This window comes from Tursiops truncatus, chromosome 19 (genome assembly GCF_011762595.2).
Source record: "Tursiops truncatus isolate mTurTru1 chromosome 19, mTurTru1.mat.Y, whole genome shotgun sequence".
In the NCBI taxonomy this organism is placed as follows: domain Eukaryota; kingdom Metazoa; phylum Chordata; class Mammalia; order Artiodactyla; family Delphinidae; genus Tursiops; species Tursiops truncatus.
This window is the reverse complement of record NC_047052.1, coordinates 41,376,250-41,395,701: the sequence shown is the minus strand read 5'-3', so window position 1 is coordinate 41,395,701 and position 19,452 is coordinate 41,376,250. Positions and strand designations below refer to the sequence as shown.

The following is a 19,452-nucleotide window of genomic DNA, read 5'->3' as shown; positions in this document are numbered from 1 at the left end:
CTTTGAAAGTTTGCAACTTGAAGGTTCATATGTAGGGGACTTACTGTACCTTGTATTTTTGAAGTGCTAGAGAGAGAGGGATGCCCATCCTTAGTTGTGATTTTGTTCTGACCCTCTCCTCTGGTGGGTGTATCCCTCCTACCTTTGTAAACTGCATCTTAACATTATTGCTCTTTGGGACCTTGACCTTCTGGGTCTCCTCGGTGTGAAACCTGGAGGGGGCAGCCTGGGATGGGCCCTGAGGCCCAGCGCCTCGAGTCAGAGCGTCTCTCTGCCGCAGCCTCCCAGCCACAGTCTGGTGTTTTTGCTTTTATGACCGGGGTGGGCGGGTAGGGGGGCGGTGGCCGTGAACTCAGCTCCATTTACACAGTGATTTCTGGGGAGAAGGAGAGCCGGCCTCCAAATGAGGTAAAACAGAGGAGGTCTTGAGTGTCAGGCCAGGAAAGCCTGTCATGATAGTGTAGAATTAGAGCCCCGCAGACCAGCTCACCTGAGTCTGTATTTATGAAGCAGAATCTGAAGTGAAGGCTTCAGTGGCGGTGAGAGCACGGTGCTTTCTGCGGGGCCGCGCCGTCATCACCGTCATCGTTAATCGGCCCTGTTGTGATGATTACTGCTGTGCATCTTATTGGAAGCGAGGGCTCCTGTGGACCGTGGGACAGGCGCTCCACTCCAGGATGGCACCTGCAGGTTCCAGCAACCTCGGCAGCTCACACAGATCCCCTCCTCCCTCCGCCCTGTCCCATGGTGGACCACAGTCTCACCCCGTCGAGAGGAATCCAAGGCTCCGAGCAGTGAAGGGCCTCGTGCACGGCTGCGTGGCCATGGAGTACCAGGGTTGGGATTTGACCCCACCAACTTTGGACCCCGGCAGCTCGCCCTCCACCTCCGCCTTTGCCCTGTCAGAAGTGAGCGGATGCTGCAGGGCACGCCTCCAGAGGGGACAAGGCTCCCAAGTGCCTTTGATTTTCTGTGGCTTGAAATGGAGCCCGACTCAAGTACAGACACCTGGGCTGGGAGGCACTCGAGGGTGCCTGGGGCTACTCCATCATGGAAAGCGACAGGAAGCCCTTTATGTTGGGGAAGGGTTCCCTGGACCAGTTCTGTGGTGCTCAGCTTGATCTAACAACCTTGGGCAGCCTTGGCCACAAATCACAGACGAGAAGCAGCTGACACTTGTCTCCTGTGAAAGAGGGCAGGAAGCCCCCACCCCAGGCCGCGGCCCGTCACTCGATACCACATGTACAGCACAGGTGTCTGATGTAGCAAACCTGGCTATCTAGTTTCCCGCCTCCTGTAGGTGATCCTGAGTTTATTGAGAAGGTAGAGTGAATGGTGGCTCCCCGAGAGGGGGGAGCTCAGGAGAACCTTGAGAGGGGCTACTAGGCATTGCCGTCAAGGTGCGGTGCGGTGGCTGGTATGCAGGGGGCGGGAGTTGGCCAGGCGGAGGGCACGTTTTGTGTTCTCCTTCATAGCACCAGGCAGATGTTGCCAGGGTCACTGGCTCGCATGTAAGAGACCTTGGTGGCAGCACAGTGATGGATGCTGCCTGCCTCTGCCTCGGTGGGTAGAGGCGTCAGGGAGTGGTGGGGTCTGCGGCGGGCCCTCTGAATGCTGTGTGGGACTGCTCGCCCCAGGTTACTAGATGCACCAGTTGTTCACGAGTAGCTGCAAATCCATGTTGTTCGTGGTCTTTCCCAATATTTAAATTTTAGAAACAAATTGAAATTTTTATTTTTAGATTTTTATTTAGCTATTTATTTTGGCTGCACCACGTGGCTTGTGGGATCCTAGTTCCCTGACTAGGGATCGAACCCGGACCCTTGGCAGTGAGAGTGCGGAGTCCCAACCACTGGACTGCCAAGGAATTACCCCAAAATTGAACATTTTAAATGCATTGCCGGCCACCAGCGTTCAGCCCTGTTTCAGACTGCCGTGAAGAAGGTTCAGTTTTAAAAGCTTTGCTTTCTGCACAGCGAAGCCCAGCTCCCGGAGCAGTGCAGGCTCTCTTGACAGCACTGGTCAAGGATTGTCCAGCCCCTTTCTCTGGATCGTCACCCTTGAAGAGTGGCCAGCAGGCCTGGTGGGAGCTTTGGGCACGAGGGTGCGTGAGGCCTCCACGGGAAGCCTCTGACTGTCCCCAGGGGAGGATCCTGGTCCACAGGGCGCTGGAGAGTTCTGTGTGTGCCGTCCACTGCGACCTGCCGGAGAGGCCAGGCTACCTGGGAAACTGATGCTGCGGCATGAAGCAAGGCAAGGCGTTTAACAGTGCTGGTTCATGAGAGCTGGTGGGTCCCCAGTGACCACTGGTCCACGGAAATGAGGCCCCGTGTGGACAGAGCCACGTCGTCCTGTGTGCGGAGCTGTAGTTCCCACCTGTGACGCATAGCTGCCTCACGTCCGTCGCCTTAATTTCGGAGGCAGGGAATCAGGGTGTGCTGACGAGAGGGTAGCACTGATTGGTCTCCACGGGGAAGGGCAGGTGCAGCGGCCTGGCTGGGGGAGGTTTTGCAGCCGCAGAGGTAACCAGGGCCCACTCAAGTGTTCACGATCAATAAAAGATGCTGCCCTGCCAGGACCAGCAGACGCCCGGCCTGCTGCGTCAGGCCGCCTCCATCCGTGTGCACATCGGGTGGCATTGAGAGGGCTGCTTTCTCCTCCGTTATCCCCAAGCAGCACGTCCTGAGTCACAGCCGAGAGAAAAACCAGCAGCCCACACGTTTGTTATCCTGCTCCCCTCTTCCAAGGACAATAGCACATACAGTCCCCAAGTGCCTACTCGTGCTCTGGTTGTGCTGCCGCAATCGACGGACCGCTCTGTGCCGATGAATATAGACCCTTCAGTCGCCGTAACAGCACACCCAGGGCCAAGTGCGGCTCTGGTTCCTTCTAATGAGCCGCCCCCTCCTCGCAGAGGGCCTGGGGCCTGCTAGCGACTCACCACGCCCTTGTGTGTGCAGCTCAGAGGCTGGGCTTCAGTCATTCTCAGAGCAGTTACTGAGCAAACGAGGAGGGTCCAGGGAGATGGAGCATTGGGCTTGTGGGTGGGAGGGTGAGTCATGTGGCCGTGAGCATCAAAACCTTGACAAAGTATGGGGCTTGTCACCCAGCAGTTTCACTGGGTCAATTTTTTTTTTTTAAGGAAGTCATTTATTTTTTTAAGGAAGTAAAGACTTTATATCAGGATGCCCATCGGAGCATACTTTGTAAAGTTAATCATTAGAAATAATGTAAGTGCCCAGTAGAGGAATGAATAAATAAACCATGCCAGATCTGTTAAGAGAATATGACGCAGCCACCACTGTGCTCTCTTTTAACTATGGGCAGATTAACCCATAAGCCTTTTCACTGGTGAAATCTGGACATTTTGCAGTACCAGCTTCCTGGGTGGTTCCATGAGATGAGCCTGCAGTGAGTGGCACAGGCTGTGGAATCAGGCGTTCCCTGGACGTTTACCATCCCCCGCAGTAGTGACTGGTAAAAATGGCGTGTTTGAAGCATATTTAATGACAGGAAATAAGCGAAGCATGTAACTTCATATGATCCAAATGTCATTACAGATCTCTGTTTTTATGTGCAGAGATAAAAAGTCTCAGGGGATGGTTTTGTAGGTGTATTTTATCTTTTTATAGTTTTCGGTATCTTCCAGGTTTTCTCTGGGAGCCTCTCAGTATTAAAAAGCATGTATACATATATGTCAGAACTTATCAAAACGTGCACTTCAAATAAGGTGCGGTGTAGAGTATGTCGGTGATGACTCAGTAAAGCTGTTGAAACAACAAACAACAAATCCTCACTCCCGCCCTGTGTCAGGTGGGAGCGTGGGGAGGGGGCTCAGTGCAGTAGGAGCTGCAGTGGCCAAGATGCAGAGCAGGGGTAGGGCCAGGAGAGGAAGAAGGTGGTCCCACCGGGGTGGCCCGCCCCCTTGGGGTGAGGATGTCATGGCCGAGGCAGTGTGACCGGCCGGGGGGCAGTAGAGGAGGGAGTGGACCAACCCGCCGGGGGACCAGAGACCTCAGTCCTGAGCTCAAATTGAGGAAGCGGCTACGATGGGGAGAAGGCGTCCCAGGCAGAGGTGAGCCCAGGCAGAGGCATGGGGAGGTGAGCTTGCGTGGCAAGCTCGTTCAGGGGGTCGGGTGGGAAGCAGCCAGCGTGCAGGGCCCTGAGTGGGCCGTGGAGGGATGGAAAGCGAGGATGTGGGGTTGGGGGTGGCAAGTCCATGTGGTCAGGGGGATGAAGGGGGCAGGGAGGAGGGTGTCTACCCTGGGCACCAGTGCCGAAGAGATTGCCTCAGTGGGTCTTTCATGAGGGACCAGGCAGATGAACAGAGGTGCTAGCCTTGGAGGGCGAGTGGGTCTGGCTCTTAGGAGCTGGGATCTGTGTGGGGCTCGGAGCCAGGGCAGCACGTGGGGAAGCCGGATTTAGGTTTGAGTCCCTCTCTGTTACCTGATAGCTGTGTGGCTTTCAGAAATCCCTTATTCTCTGTAAACTTCTGCTTTAAGGATGAGCTGTCAGTATTTAATAACGCTGGTATGTCCTCGCCATCAGGCTTCACGTGGTGGCACTAAAGTGGATTTTTCTTTCTGACCTTTCAGATCGCCAGCGTCCTGACATCACGGAGCCCCTCCGTCCTCCTCACTTTGGTAAGTGGCTGGTGTTCAGGGACCAGGCAGCGTTTGAGTACGGGGAGGGGCTTTAGGGAGCCGCTTGCCCCTGCAGAGGTCAGGGCCGTGGGGAGGATTGAAAACAAGGGTCATTGCTGATAAATAGTGACAGCTCAGTCTGAATTGCTGAACGTGTCCAGGACCACGTCCTCCATTCTCCAGTCGACCTGGGCTGTGTCCTGTCCCGAGGCCACTGTGGACGAGACGCCACGCATACTCCGAGGGTTAAAACCTGACTGGAGGATGTATTTGTGTCAGGTTGAGCTCTTGGGGTTTGTGGACGTAGAATATCAATTTGCTTCCACACTGTCTCTCCTCCGTTGTTGATAGAGAACGTATCAAAACGTGCACTTCAAATAATGTGCAGCGTAGAGTGTGTCGGTGAACACACCCTTTGCCTCTGCCCATGAGGGTGCTGGGCTGTGTGGCATCAGATTTTGGACTTGGGGCACTAAATGACGGAGGGCCTGCTGCAGCCTGGGGCAGGCAGGGGTGCACGGTGCACCCTCGCAGGGTGGGGCGGGGGTGCTGAGGCTGTGAAATGGCTCCGAGGAGAAGTCTGCTTTCTTATACTTCAATCTTGGGGAGCTTCAAATATGAAGAGTATGCAGCCCTTCTACCCTCCCAAAGTGACCCTTCTCTCCTTTGTTAATTGATTTTTACCGAAATAGTTTTTCTCAGTTATTTTTGTTAGCGCTACACGTGATCTCTTTTTTCCACCCTGCAGTTTTGATGGCTGAGAAGAAACGTTATGATTGTGGTCACGGAGGGTTCAGTGTGTTTTTTGGGGGGGATACAGTTAGACATCGACCTGTAGGTCTTGAGGAAGAATTAAAAGGCGATTTAAAAGGCCTGGCCTCTCTGGGGATGGCACGTTTTCCTCTGAATCTTTTGTTTTGTCTCCGCTGCTGTCTAAGTTCCAGCTGGAGTCTCCTTACAATTAGGGAAAGGAGAGGAATGTAACACAGTCTCAGTGTCACGGAGAAAGGCCCCTCCTGCCTGAGTCGGGTCACACCCGTGTCTCTGGAAGGGCCGGATTTGACGGTGCTTTTCAGGACACTGTCTGTGGGGAGCGTGTGTGCACACACGTGCACAGGGAGACCAGCCAGCCTTGGGGCAGCGGGGGGATTTGTGGTTGGAGGTGGTCCCGGTCCGAGGTCTTCTCGCCCAGCCTCCACCTGTGCCCAGGCAGCCCGAGCTGGGGTCAGCAAGGTGCTTGGACGGAGGAGGCCTTGCTTTCTCTCCTTTTCAAGCTGCAGCAGAGAAAGGAGGGCTGCCCTTGTGCTGGGGCCCGGCCTGGAGTTACCTGAAAGGCGGGAAGGGATGGGTTGGCTGGGCTGAGGCGGGGGCTCCCCGTCGTCGCCCCGTGTGGCGGGTCTGCGCCCTCACGTTCCCTCTCTCTCTCCAGCGCGGCGTCAACACTGACAGCGGCAGCATCTGCAGGGAGGCCTCCTTCGAGGGCATCAGCAAGTGAGTCCTGGGGCCCTGGGAACCGTCTCCTTTCATCCTCCATCAGCTCACATCTTCACCAGCAGGCTGGCCCAGTCTACAGACTAGACACAGAACACACAAACAGGAGGATGCTAAAAAGGGGGTTAGATTGGGTGATGCGAGGACATGCTTAGAAAAGCAATTTGCCTAAATTCACTCCAACCTTGACTTTAAGGATCGATGCCACTTCCCTGTCAAGCTCTACTGTGAAAGCACAGGCCCGCCACGTGCTTAGGGAAGCCTGGGCAACCGTGCACACACGTGGGGCGGCTGTTTTCCTTCCAGGGACCTGCTCTGAGCTCCGTGGTCTTCGTTTTTATCATCCCCCTCCCCTCACTCCTAGCCCCTGACCTCCCCCAGCCTGGCTCATAGCTTCCCCTTGTCCCCTGCTGCCCCAGTCCCAGGTGGCTGCCCCCTTACCTGCCCTCGCTCCCCAGCGTAGCCCCAGGCCGAGCCCCCCAGCTCTGTTCCCCCTTCTAGGCCTCCCCAGGCAGGAGGGCAGGTGTTGGGCACAGGGAGCCAGCACCTCTCCCGCCTTGCCACCCTCCTGCCCTGGCCCCTGGAGAGCGCCGCCTGCCAGCCATGCCTGTGTCCCCGGGCTGGCTGCTGCCTGGCCCTGCGGGGAGCGGTCTGTAGGACCCGAGGCTGCAGCAGATGAGCCCTTGAGGGGAGGCACCTGCTCCTTGGGGCTGCTGAGTGTGGACAGCTCGCCCGGTCTCCTGTTTCTCCGGCCCCGGCCCCTCCCCCACCCCAGCCTGTACTCTGCGCCCCGGCATCCTCTGTCCTTGGTGGACCGAGGAAGTGCCTTGTAATCATGTATGAGCCTGAGCCACGGGAATCTGTGCGTATGTGTGATGTGTGATGTGATGAGGAGGGATTATGAGCTCATAAATATGTGTCACTTCCCCCAGTGATAAGAGCGGTGGGGCATCAGGTGTGCTTCTTCTCGTCGCACGCATCTCCGCATCCTCTTGGGAGCTCCCCAGAGCGGCCTCGCCTCCCACACCAGCAGCGATTAGCCCAGCTTGTTGAGATGCTGGCCGTGGAGCCGCTGTCTTCCTCCAGGCCCTTGAGGGGAGTGGTACGGGGCACAGCTTCCTGCTGCCTGTCCTGATCCGAGCCTCCCCTCATCCCCCAGCACCGCCCGGTGCGGGGCGGCTCCTGTGCCCTGCTCACCTGCCTACACTCTGGTCCCGTGGGCTGGCCTGTGCAGTCTCGACTTGGGTCTCACTGCCTTGTGGGGAAGCCCTGAGCTAGAAGGAGGGAGCCCTGGTGGCTGCCACGCCGACCGGTTCTGTGACCTTAGCAGAACTTGCCTCTGAGCCTCAGCTCTCCCGCGGGAAGCATGGTGCTGCTCGGGCTTGCCGTGGGATGAAATGAGATCCCGCTTGTCCGCAGCCTGGCGTGGAGCCGGTGCTTAATAAACAGTTGCCCCCGAACAAGCCCCCATCACGCCCCAGTGCCCCTCTGAGCGTCAGTTTCCCCAGCTGTGTAGTGGGCCAGCAGACTTCAGGATGTCCGATGACAAGATTCCTGGATGTCAGTGAGCTGTGGGGTCTTTCTCGCCCCACCTCCCAGCCGAGGTCTCTGCTGCAGAGAACGCCTTCTCAAGCACCCGGGGCCCAGGTTTTCTGGGGGAGCGGTGGGGGACTCCAGGGGCATCATCACTCTCTGTGAGCAGTGGAAGTTGAGGCCTTGTCCCCACTCCCCCGGGAGGAGTGCCACTGTGTGAACTGACCTCTCCCTCCACTGAGCAGACCCCAGCCTCTGTGCCCTGCTGCTCCCTGAGTCCCCGTGGCCCCTGCCAAGAGCCCAGAGGAGCCTGTGCTTGGCCAACACCCCACCCCACATTGGGAGTGTTTTTGGAGAGCCTTAACTTTGCACACTCTCCCAGGCTGGCCCTCTCCAACCCGTGGTCCAGTCCAGACGGGGGCTGGCTGTGAGCTGCTCCCCAGGCCCCTCACTGTGGGCTGAGCGCCTGCCCCCATGCTGGGGGGATTCGTTTCCACACCCATGTGGCAGGCTGAGTTTTCTGACTTGGCTGAAGTATCGCAGGTGAGAGCCCTCCCTGCCTTGGGGTCCCCCGGCCCCTCTGTGGTACTGCCTCCCCTCCCGTCCCCTCACACCTGCTCTGGGCCTTATATCCCACTGTGGCACCCTTTGTGTAGCTCTGCCCTTAGGGGTTGCTCCATTTGGGTACCGCCCCCCCATCAGCACCCTGCGGTGCACTGTGGCCACTGACCTCGGGCCCCCTGCCAGCGCCTTCCCTGCAGAAAGTCGTGTCTGTATTCCTGGGGTCTGGGTGCAGCTCAGCCCCCTGTCTCCCAGCCACCCCAGCTCTGCCACTTTTCGGACCCTGCGCCAGGCTGGAGAGGCCCTTGTCCTCCAGAGCCGCTGCGGCTCAGTGACCGCATTCACCTGCCAGCTGTGAGCACCTCCCGCTGTTTGCAGGGATAATAATAGCCTGTTTCCTATGCAAGATGAATCTTGCCGTCGTCCTACTTTCTAATACTCACTCAGCTGCTTCTATCCTCGGCCGCTTCTCACTGCCCTAATGAAGCGCCTTATTCCTGGAATTTTTGCTTTTGACCCTTTTGAACTTCTCTGCAACACCTCCCATCTTGGATCCTTCACTGACCTGGTCTGGCAGAAGTTCAGGTTTTGGCCTCTCGGTTTGTCCTGATGGGCCGCCCCAGGCCACCTTTATCCCTTGGCCTGGGGGCAGGAGGGAGCTTGTGATGGAACAGTGGCCTCACCTGTCCACCCAGCTGTGACCTCTCCAGACGTGGCTCCTCAGGGTCGGCTGCCTTGGGACTGTCACCTCGGTGGGACTGTGGCTTTGGTCCTGGGAGCCCTCAGACCTCCCTTGGCCTTCCCATATCAGGGCCAGGCCGCCTGCTGCCCACGGCAGGGGGTGTGCCAGGTGTCACAGTGGTGGGGTCGCAGGGGACTGGGAGCAGGGAGACAGAGGCGGGGTGGGGCGGTAGACATGCACTGGGATCTCCCCATGGCCAGGGGCCCCTGGGCTCACCAAGGGGTGTGGCCTCGTCCTCCCTGGGGAGCCAGGGTGTGATTATGCTGGGGTGAAGGGAGCAGGTGGGGACAGTCTGTAGGCCTCGTGCTGAGTTTGACTCCAGCCCTGGCCACAGCTCCCTGTACGGCGGGATTGGCGCCCGGACAGCTCCCAGGGAAGGGGTGGAAGGAGCAGGGCCTGTGGTGGGCTCCGGCCAGAGGACAGGGTCAGGTGCTCGTCGCCAGGTGCTGGACTTGAGAGCAGGTTTTCCTCAGACAGACAGACGGACAGACCCTGGCTGTGAAGGGAAAGAGATTATCTGTGGGGGGCCAGGTGGCCTATGGGCCGCCTTCTTGGCCTGAGGCAGTTCCGTCCAAGGCAGGCAGACTGCCCAGGAGCCCTGGGTGGGGGCAGCGAGTAGAGAGCGCTCTGTTTCACGCCGTTGTCTGACGGAGAAATGTGGTCGCTGTTTTACATTAGCTGGTTATTCAGGATAAGCACATTTCTTATCTTGTGGCATTTACTTAAATTGCCTTGCATGTTTGACGATGATTGGTTACAAATTAATTCCATTTAAATAAGCAGTTAAGTATGAAATTGCTGAATTTGGGGGTTATTAATGCAGGAATATTAATGTTCAGGGATGTGAATTTTCAAACCCAAGAAGTAGAGGGACATTATTAAAACTCGACAGTTACAATAAAATGCCAGTCTGTGGTGTGGGGACCAGTGGCTTTCTGGTTACTGTTAACTTATGTATCAAGTTAACAGTTTGGATTGAGGTTCTGATTATGGCTCATGGAATCTCCGAGTCTCCTGAGGAGACGAGAACCCGCCCCAGCCCCCAGTGTGGGTGGAGTGGGGGCCTTCTGGGACCTGTTCTCCATCTTCCAGTTAGAAACTGCAGGGAGGAGCCCAGGGGCTGGAGCAGGGCTGGCTGGGCTCACCTACTCACTGTCTATCACCCAGCCCACAGCTAGAGCCCACCAGGGAGGTACCCTCAGCTCCCAGGACATTGCCCACCTTCATGGGCTCTGGTGGGCTTTGTTGTTGTTTTTACACAATTATTACATGCTCGGTATAGAAAGCTCTAACTAGCACAGAGGCGAAAGCAAGGAGTGTTCAAATTTCGTTACCTGAGTTAAACCACTGACATGGCCGTGAATGTCTTTTGGACTCTTATGTGTGTGTCTGAGGGTGTTTCTCTGTCTGAATGTGCATTTGTGTGAGTCTGTGTGTTTCTGTTTGTGTGTATATTTGGGTGTTAGTCCATGTTTATGCCTTTGTGTGTGTGTGTGCATGTATTTGCCTGTGTCCATGAATATACATCTGTGTGTGTCTGCCTGCGCCTCTTTTCTAAGCGTATGCCCGTCTCTGTGTGTGTCTGTGTGTTTGCATCTTTGTCTTTGTGCCTGGTCACCTTGCTGTTTGTGTGTGTGTGTGCATGTGTGTGTATGTACGTATGTTTTGTAACGTGAGATTTTACTGGCGTGTTTGGCTTTTGAGGAGATAGGCCATTGCTTTTCCTAGCGTCAAAGTGATATTTGGCAGAATGGGAGACGGTCTATATTGCCGTCTTTATTTATGTCATCTCCTGCTCTGTTCTTCACTCTGAGCCAGGTTGGCTCTCTGTGATCTCTTTGATATTTCACAAGTAGGGCTTGATTCTACAACACTTTGGTAGACTTTGAATTTAGTAGTCTTATTTTTATAGTTAGGGATCCCGAAAGCTTTGAAGATTTGGAATCCTTTCAGCCTGCTAATACCTCCTTCCCTCTCCTCGTCCTTGTCCCTCCTTCAGCCAGAAGTGGGGGTACCAGCTGCACAACGACAGCATTAGATAGGTGTTTTCAAACACCCATCAGTGAGGCCATGGAGGATTCCTGGTGGGTCACAATCCTGTATGCCCTGTGTGATATCCTGGCTTGAGATAGAGCAGGGCTCAGAATCCTGAGGATTGAAGGCTTCCCAAGGCTTCTCTGCTGAGGCCCATACATTGTGCTGGGCCACATGGCGCTTACCTAGCTGTCTCACTGATAGCTTGAGCTCTGAGTCATGCATGACAGAAGTGTCAGGGATGTGCCCCAACCTGATCCTTTTGTCTCCTGGGTTCCCTTTTCAGTTATGTTCATCTTATCAAAGAACTTTTGGCTTTGTAGATTTGTCTCTGTTGTATGTTTGCTTTTTATTTCATTGATCTTTTGCTTTAAAAATGTTCTAATCTCTTTAGGTTTTATTTGTTCTTTCTCTAGTTCATTGAGAAAGAAGAAAGATATTTCTGGGATGGAAGTTTATTTTTATTTATTTATTTATTTGGCTGCGTTGGGTCTTCGTTGCTGCACATGGGCTTTCTCTACTTGCGCCAAGCGGGGGCCCGCTCTTCCTTGTGGTGCATGGGCTTCTCATTGCAGTGACTTCTCTTGTTGCGGAGCACGGGCTCTAGGTGCGTGGGCTTCAGTAGTTGCAGCATGCAGGCTCAGTAGTTGCGTCATGCAGGCTTCGGTAGTTGCGGCACGTGGGCCCAGTAGCTCTGTGGCATGTGGGCTCTTCCTGGACCAGGGGTCGAACCTGTGTTCCCTGCATTGGCAGGTGGATTCTTAACCACTGCACCACCAGGGATGTCCCGGGATGGAAGTTTAGATCATTGATTTTCAATGTTCTTTTCTACTGCCTACCTTTAGAGCTATAAATTTTCCTCTAAGCACTGCTTTAGCGGCATTTCACCAGTTACGATATTTCATGGTTTTATTTTCTGATTTTATTATTTTCTCTTCTTTGAACTGTAGGTATTTAGAAGTTTATTGCTTAATTCCCAAACAATTTTGGATTTTATATTTTTCTGTTACTGATTTCTAGTTTAATTCTACGGTAATCAATGAATATTCTCTGTATTTCAACCCTTTGAAATTTGTTGAAACTTCCAACATATGATATTGTTTCATGATAAGTGTTTCATGTATACTTAGAGAGCACGTAGTCTGCAGTTGTTGGCTGTAGTGTTCTGTATATGTCAATAAAATTAAGTCGGTTAATTGTATTGTTTGTATCTTCTGCAACTTTACTGATTTCTCTGTTTGCTTGTTCTGTCATCAGAAGAGGTATGTGAAAATCTGAAACTATGCTTGTCGATTTATCTGTTTCTCGTTTCTGTCAATTTTTATAAATCAATTTTATTAGAATAAAATTTATATACAATGAAATTCATTATGTGTATAATTCAGTAAGTTTTTAAAAACAGCTTTGTCAGAATATAATTCACATACCTTATACAACTGACCCACTTAAACTGTACAACTAAAATGCCTTTTTGTATGTCTATAGGTTTGTGCAGTCATCATCACAATCAATTTTAGAATATTTTCATCACCCAAGAAGAAACCCTGTACCCATTAGCAGTCATTCCCTTGGCCACCACTAATCTATTTTCTGTCTAGGGATTTGCCTACTTTAGCATTTGATGTAAATGGAGTCATGCAGTATGTGGCCTTTTATATGTGGCTTCATTCACTAACTGTGTTTTCAAAATTCATCCATGTTGTAGCATGAATCAGTACTTTGGTCATTTTTGTGGCTGAGAAATATTCCAGTCTATGGATATATTGGTTTCTGTTTGCATAATATATCTTTTCCCATCCTTTCACTTTCATCTTGTGTCTTTGAGTCTAAAGTGTCTCTCTTTTTTTTTTTTGCGGTACGCAGGCCTCTCACTGCTGTGGCCTCTCCCGTTGCGGAGCACAGGCTCCGGATGCGCAGGCCCAGCGGCCACGGCTCACAGGCCCAGCCACTCCGCGGCACGTGGGATCTTCCCAGACCGGGGCACGAACCCGTGTCCCCTGCATCGGCAGGTGGACGCTCAACCACTGCGCCACCAGGGAAGCCCTGAAGTGTCTCTTTAGAGCATATGGTTGAATCTTTTTTTATCCATCTATTCTGCCAATCCTTGTCTTTTTTTTTTTTTTGCGGTACGCGGGCCTTTCACTGTTGTGGTCTCTCCCGTTGCGGAGCACAGTCTCTGGACACGAAGGCTCAGTGGCCATGGCTCATGGGCCCAGCCACTCTGTGGCACGTGGGATCTTCCTGGACCGGGGCATGAACCCATGTCCCCTGCATAGGCAGGCGGACTCTCAACCACTGCGCCACCAGGGAAGCCCAATCCTTGTCTTTTAATTGGAAAATTTAATCCATTTACATCTAACATAATTACTGATAAGGAAGACCTTTTTTCTGCCATTTTGTTATTAGTTTTCTGTGTCATGTATTGTTTTTGTTCCTCAGTTTCTCTATTACTCCCTTCTTTTGTGTTTAATTGACTTTTTTGCAGTATACAGTTTTGATTCCTTTTTTATTTCATTTTCTGTATATTTTAGTTTTCTTAGTGGTTACCCAGAGAATTACAAATGACTTCTTAAACTTGTAATAATCTAGTTCGCATTAATATCAGTTGATTTCAATGGTACACAGAAATTATGCTCCCTTCCTTTGTGCTGTTATTGCATACAGATTGCATCTTTATACATTTTGCAGTGACCTACACAGGTTTATCATTATAATTATTGCTTTATGCAGTTATCTTTTAAATCAGATAGGACTTACAAACAGAATACATTTACACTGTTTCCATACTTGCCTATGTAATTACCTTTACCAGTGCCCCTTTTCTCCTTATATGGATCCTAGTTACTCTCTAGAAACTCCTTTCACTATAGTCTGAAAGATTCCTTTTAGTATTTCTTATAAGCTAGGTCTTCTAGTGATGAATTCTCTCAGTTTTTGTTTATCTGGTACTGTTTTAATTTCTCTTTCATTTATGAAGCATAGCTTTGCTGCATATGGAATCTTCGTTGACAGATGGTTTTCTTTTAGCAATTGGAATATGTCATCCCGTATTCTGCCTTCTGGCCTCTGTAGTTTCTGATGAGAAATCAGCCATTAATCTTACTGAAGATCCTTTGCATGTGATGAATTGATTTTCTCTTACTGCTTTTAAGGTTTTCTTTTGACAGTTTGATTATGTGTCTGGGTGTGGATCTCTTTTGAGTTTATCCCCCTTGGAGTTCGTTGAGCTTTATGGATGTTTACATTGATGTTTTTCATTAAATCGGCAAAGTTTCTGGCCATTATATTTTCAAATATTCTTCTGCTCCATTAGCTCTCTCCTTTTCTTCTGGGACTCCTGTTATGTATATGTTGGTACACTTGATGGAAGAGGCTATGCTGTCTGCCTAGCGAGGGTGGAGGGTGACGTTTTGCAGCCAAGCAGCTTGTTCTCCAGCTGACTACACCTGGAGGACATGGCCTGGACTGCCAAGTCTGCTGCAGGATGTGAGCAGCAGCAGGCCTTCTATTGTCCAGGGAGTCATGAAGTTAAAGTTCTCTTGGTCAGGCTTTCTCTTGGTATGTCTCGAATGAAGTATTTCTTGCTGGGAGATGATAGACCATGGAACTAATGGACTTGCCTTGTTTTCTTTCTGTAGGTTCAATGTCAACAACACCATTCTTCATCCGGAGATTGTGGAATGGTGAGTATGGCTTGTGGCTGTTTGTTGAGCTCAGCCCAGGAAGGTGAGAGACCCTGCTGTTCCCGCCCACTCCCTCTCCGAGAGCCCCTCAGACAAGCTGGTCCCTAGAACTCTTCTCTCAGCCTCTTCTGTTTTGTATTTTTTGTTTGTCAGTTGGTCTGTTTTTCCAAAAGGGCACACGTCACTCGAATGTCAGTTAAATTTCTCTTTTTCTTTAGGAGTTTTTAAAAGAAATCTTACCATAAATGAGCCAAACGTATATAGCTCAGTTAAAGTAGATAGTGAAAAAGAATAAAAATAAACACCATACATGATCCTATTACCAGAAAGGTAAACATGTTTTCCTCATGTCACGCATATGTCATGACTAGTTGGCATCCCTTTTACGTGTCTTATGTTGCCTGCTCTCTTTTTCTGCTGGTACTGATAGCCCTGCCTGCAGTGTGTTTTCTGCTGGTTCGCAGCAGGGCGAGGTGCCTCTGTGGGCCCTTGAAGAGACCCTCCACCGATGTGCTGCCTGTTTTCTTCCTAAGCCATCGAGTTGTTTGGGTTTTTTTAACTTATTTATTTATAAAATTTATTTATTTTATTGATTTATTTTTGTCTGCGTTGGGTCTTCGTTGCTGCACACGAGCTTGTCTAGTTGTGGCGAGTGGGGGCTACTCTTCGTTGAGGTGCGCGGGCTCCTCATTGTGGTGGCTTCTCTTATTGCAGAGCACAGGCTCTAGGTGCGCGGGCTTCAGTAGTTGTGGCACACGGGCTCAGTAGTTGTGGCTCGCGGGCTCTAGAGCGCGGGCTCAGTAGTTGTGGCGCACGGGCTTAGTTGCTCTGCAGCATGTGGGATCTTCCCGGACCAGGGCTCGAACCCGTGTTCCCTGCGTTGGCAGGCGGATTCTTAAGCACTGCACCACCAGGGAAGTCCTCGAGTTGCTCTTTTATAGCACTAAAACGTGTTTTATTTGTTGTATGGCTGCACTTATTCTGAATGTAGGAGAGCGGAGAGGCAGGGCTTTGGTTGTGTCATCCCCTGACTGGGAGGCGTGTGGACTCCTCACATCTGATCCTAAGGCCATGCGTCAGGTTCCCTGTCTAGTTGGGAGACCTTGCTCACCTGTCTTGAAGCACTTGGGAACACTGTGGCCTGAGGACGAGGATGAGTCAGCCGTTGAGTTTGGGGGAAGCGCAGAGTGGGCAGAAGGAGAGTGTGATCCAGGCCAAGGGGCCACTTGTTCAAAGGCTGGAGACAAGAAAGGGTGGTGGCTTTGTGTGGCCAGACTAGAGCCACACGCTGCGGAAGTGGCCCCTGAGGTTGGTTAGAGAGACGGGCAGGGGCCGGGTGGGCCGTGGTGTCTGCCTGGACTTTGTCTTGAGAGAAATGGGAACCAGGGGAAACCTTCAAGGATTTAGGCAGGAGAATGGTAGGATCAGGCTTGCTTTTTTGTTGTTGTTTTTTGTTTTTTAAAAATGTTTGGCTTTGTTGGGTCTTCGTTGCTGCGCGCGGGCTTTCTCTAGTTGCGGAAAGCGGGGGCTACTCTTCGTTGTGGTGCGCGGGCTTCTCATTGTTGTGGCTTCTCTTGTGGAGCATGGGCTCTAGGCGCATGGGCTTCACTAGTTGTGGCATGTGGGTTCGGTAGTTGTGGCGCGTGGGCTTAGTTGCTCCGCGGCATGTGGGATCTTCCAGGGCCAGGGCTTGAACCCATGTCGCCTGCATTGGCAGGCAGATTCTTAACCACTGAGCCACCAGGGAAGCCCAGGTTAGCGTTTTTTAAAGCTGTGGGGCAGGAGTGGGAGCAGGCTGCCAGTTAGGAGGCTGCTGCAGGGTCCAGGTGGCTGTGGAGGGGTAGGTGACGGAGTTGAGAGTAAGGGGCAGTCAAGGGGAACGCTCCTGGGAGGAACCGGCCTTGACGCCTGAGTGAAGGGTGGAGTTGAATGTGACTCTGTTCTTGTCCTGAACAGCTGGGTGGTATGTCACCAAGATGGGGCAGGTGCTCTGGCAGGTGAGGGACTGCTGTGGTGTGTTGAGTTTGAGGCAGGTGCCGGCGGGAGAGAGGCTGGGCCAGAGGCGAAGATCTGAGGGCTGTCGACAGGCATCGATACTGACCCTTGTGAGAGCTGGAGGGTGGGCGGGCCAGCAGCTCTGTCGGCAGCCCTGACCCGGTGCCCATCCTGGCCGCACACTGTGCGCGTGGGGGCTTGTGTCCTTCCAGTTCACAGCCACCTCTTCTTGTTTTGATGAAGTAACAAATGCCTGGCCCTTCCATAGCCCCCAGCTGGCAGAAGAATAAACCCTGGATACTCAGGGACCGCGTCCACCTGTGTCCCAGATGTGGCATCCCTTGTGGCCGCTTACATTCTGAGTGCTTTGGAGACCAGGGCTGGGTTGTGCACCCCAGCATCTCCTGAGGGACAAGCCATTAGTTCGTCACTTTGGGACGAGCATGCTTTAATTCTGGTGACATTTCCAAGGCGCTGAGGTAGATTCTGCGTTAATAAGATACTTCCCAGTTTTATTAAAGCCGGCAGCAGAAAGGACTTATTTGGCATTTGATGGCAGTAGAACTATTTTAGAAATGTCACATTGTCCTTACTGCCTCAGGGGTGTGTTTTAGCAGCGTGTGTTCTGGCCTCTGTAGTGACTGCCGTCATTCTCGGTGGGAGCCACGTGAGTCACCGTCATCGCCCTCCTCTGGGAACTGAAGGAAGGATTCTGGGTGGAATGGCGGGCAGGCCCCTCATTTACAGGAGAGACTGGGTTTCCATGGTATTAAATTATGGCTCATCGATGTATCTTTGGGCCCCTGTCCTGGATGCTTTTTCCAACGCCCCCCTCTCGGCCCGTGGAGAGAAGTTACCTGGGGTAATGGAAAAACTATCCAGTTGGGCATATCCGAATTCTCACCCCAGCCCACCCACCTCAGGAAGTCACTTAACTTCTCTGAGCCTCAGCTTCTTCATCTATAAAATGGGGACGTAGTAATGCCTAACTCACAGCATGGACGTGAAGATTCATGCTGCCCAACAATTACCATAGAGCGGGTGGCTTGTGAGCGGCAGAAATTCATTTCTCACAGTTCTGGAGGCTGGGAGGTCCAAGGCCAAGGTGAGGACCCACCTTCTGGTTCATAGACGGCCGTCTTCTTTCTGTGTCCTCAGATGGCAGAAGGGGTGAGGGAATTCTCTAGGGTCTCTTTTATAAGGGTACCAATCCCATTCATGAGGGTTCCACCCTCATGACCTAAGCACCCCCCAAAGATCCTGCCTCCAGATACTATCACACTGGGGATAGGTATCAACCTGTGAATTTGGGGGCAACGCAGTGTTCAGTGTATAACAGCAAGCCTCAGTTTCCACACCTGCAGAGTGGTCGTGGTCTCCCTTGGTGGATGGCTCAAGGATTGAGTGAGAGCAGAAGTCAAGTGACAGCACATCCTAGTAATCATGCTGTCACCTTTTGAGACTTCCTTTATGCAAGGTGCTATGCTAAGCACTTGACACACGTCACCTTATTTAAAGAGGTATTTTATTTATGTTATAAGGTAGGACTCTGATTATCCCCATGTTACAGGTGAGCAAACTGAGGCACAGGAAAGTGATTTGACCAAGAAAAAGCCAGGAGCTGAGCCCAGGCCAATGGTTCCAGGCTCTGATGCTGCCCCATGTGGCTCTGAGGAGTACCCTGAGGAGTGGGGGGTGCTGCCTGCGTGTCAGCCTCTCTCTCGGTTCATTCTTGGCCATCCAACCTGCTCAGAACCCACAGAAGAGATCTCGTGGAGACCAGGGTGTGGTGGGGTGGAGGGCCTGGGGACGTGCAGCTAAGCCTCCCCCGGCACGGCGCCCTGCCACGCACACGTACCCCAGCTCCCAGGTAGCGGCTGAGCTGGGGGTTTGGGATCCTTCCCAGAGCCTGTCTGATTAGGAGGCCACAGGCAGCCTCTCCCAGCACAGGGGAGGCTTCACTTCTCGTTTCTGTTTGGGTGTCATTCATTTCCTTTCGGTGACGGCTTTATTGTTTTCCATTCTCTCAAGCAGTACCTTTCTGATTTTCTGTAAATTCCTCTCTAATCCTACTCTTCTTCCCCACAAACATGAGATCATAGCTGATCATTTCTTTCCTTGTGCTAGGTCTTGCAGTTTGAACCTGGAGGTCAAAAGTTGAAACTTAATAAGAGCAGGCGTATCTCACTTCCATAATTTAGTCTGTGGTTCTGCATTCCTGTTCAGCAGATGATTAAATTGATCTGAAGGTGGGGTAGGAAATAAAAGGAGATACCTCTGTGCTGTCTAATAGCTCGGCACTGTGGATTTCAGTTAAGCACCTCTGGAAGCCTCACAGAAAAGCAAGCACGTCAGCCGTTGCCACGCGCCTTCTCGGGTTTTAAGTGAGGCCGTGTTAACTTGAGTCGGTGTCATGCCAGGGTTAGAGCTGTTAGGTACACGGGGCGGAGGTGGCCTGCGTGTATTCATCAGGCAGCGAGGTAAGCTGTCTATTGCTGTTCCCCTGCCTTTCTGTGCATGGGAGACGGTGAGGGGTAGATGATTTGGGGCAGACACGCACCAGGATCCTGCATCCGGGGTAATGTGTCCCAAATTAGAAAAGGTACCTAGATGATGACTAAGATTCTTGGTGTGTATATGAAAAGTGTTCCAGTAGGCTTGCTGTCTTTGTCTCCCGGTGAACAGGCATTTAACCCTAAGTCAACGAGAAAGCCAAGCGGAAAGTGGGGACCTGAGAGTAGTGGGGAGAACCTGGCTTACTGTGCACCGG

The 19,452-nt window shown here is 52.2% G+C and overlaps 1 protein-coding gene across 1 annotated transcript in view; it reads left to right on the top strand.

Annotated features, from left to right (window-relative positions):
• PEPD (peptidase D) overlaps positions 1 to 19,452 on the top strand; it is a 114,254-nt gene that overhangs the window by 19,624 nt on the left and 75,178 nt on the right. The window contains exons 5-7 of the mRNA XM_033843973.2: positions 4,596 to 4,643; positions 6,073 to 6,134; positions 14,643 to 14,687. Coding sequence (XP_033699864.1) covers positions 4,596 to 4,643; positions 6,073 to 6,134; positions 14,643 to 14,687 — 155 coding nt within the window. The remainder of the gene's footprint in view (positions 1 to 4,595; positions 4,644 to 6,072; positions 6,135 to 14,642; positions 14,688 to 19,452) is intronic.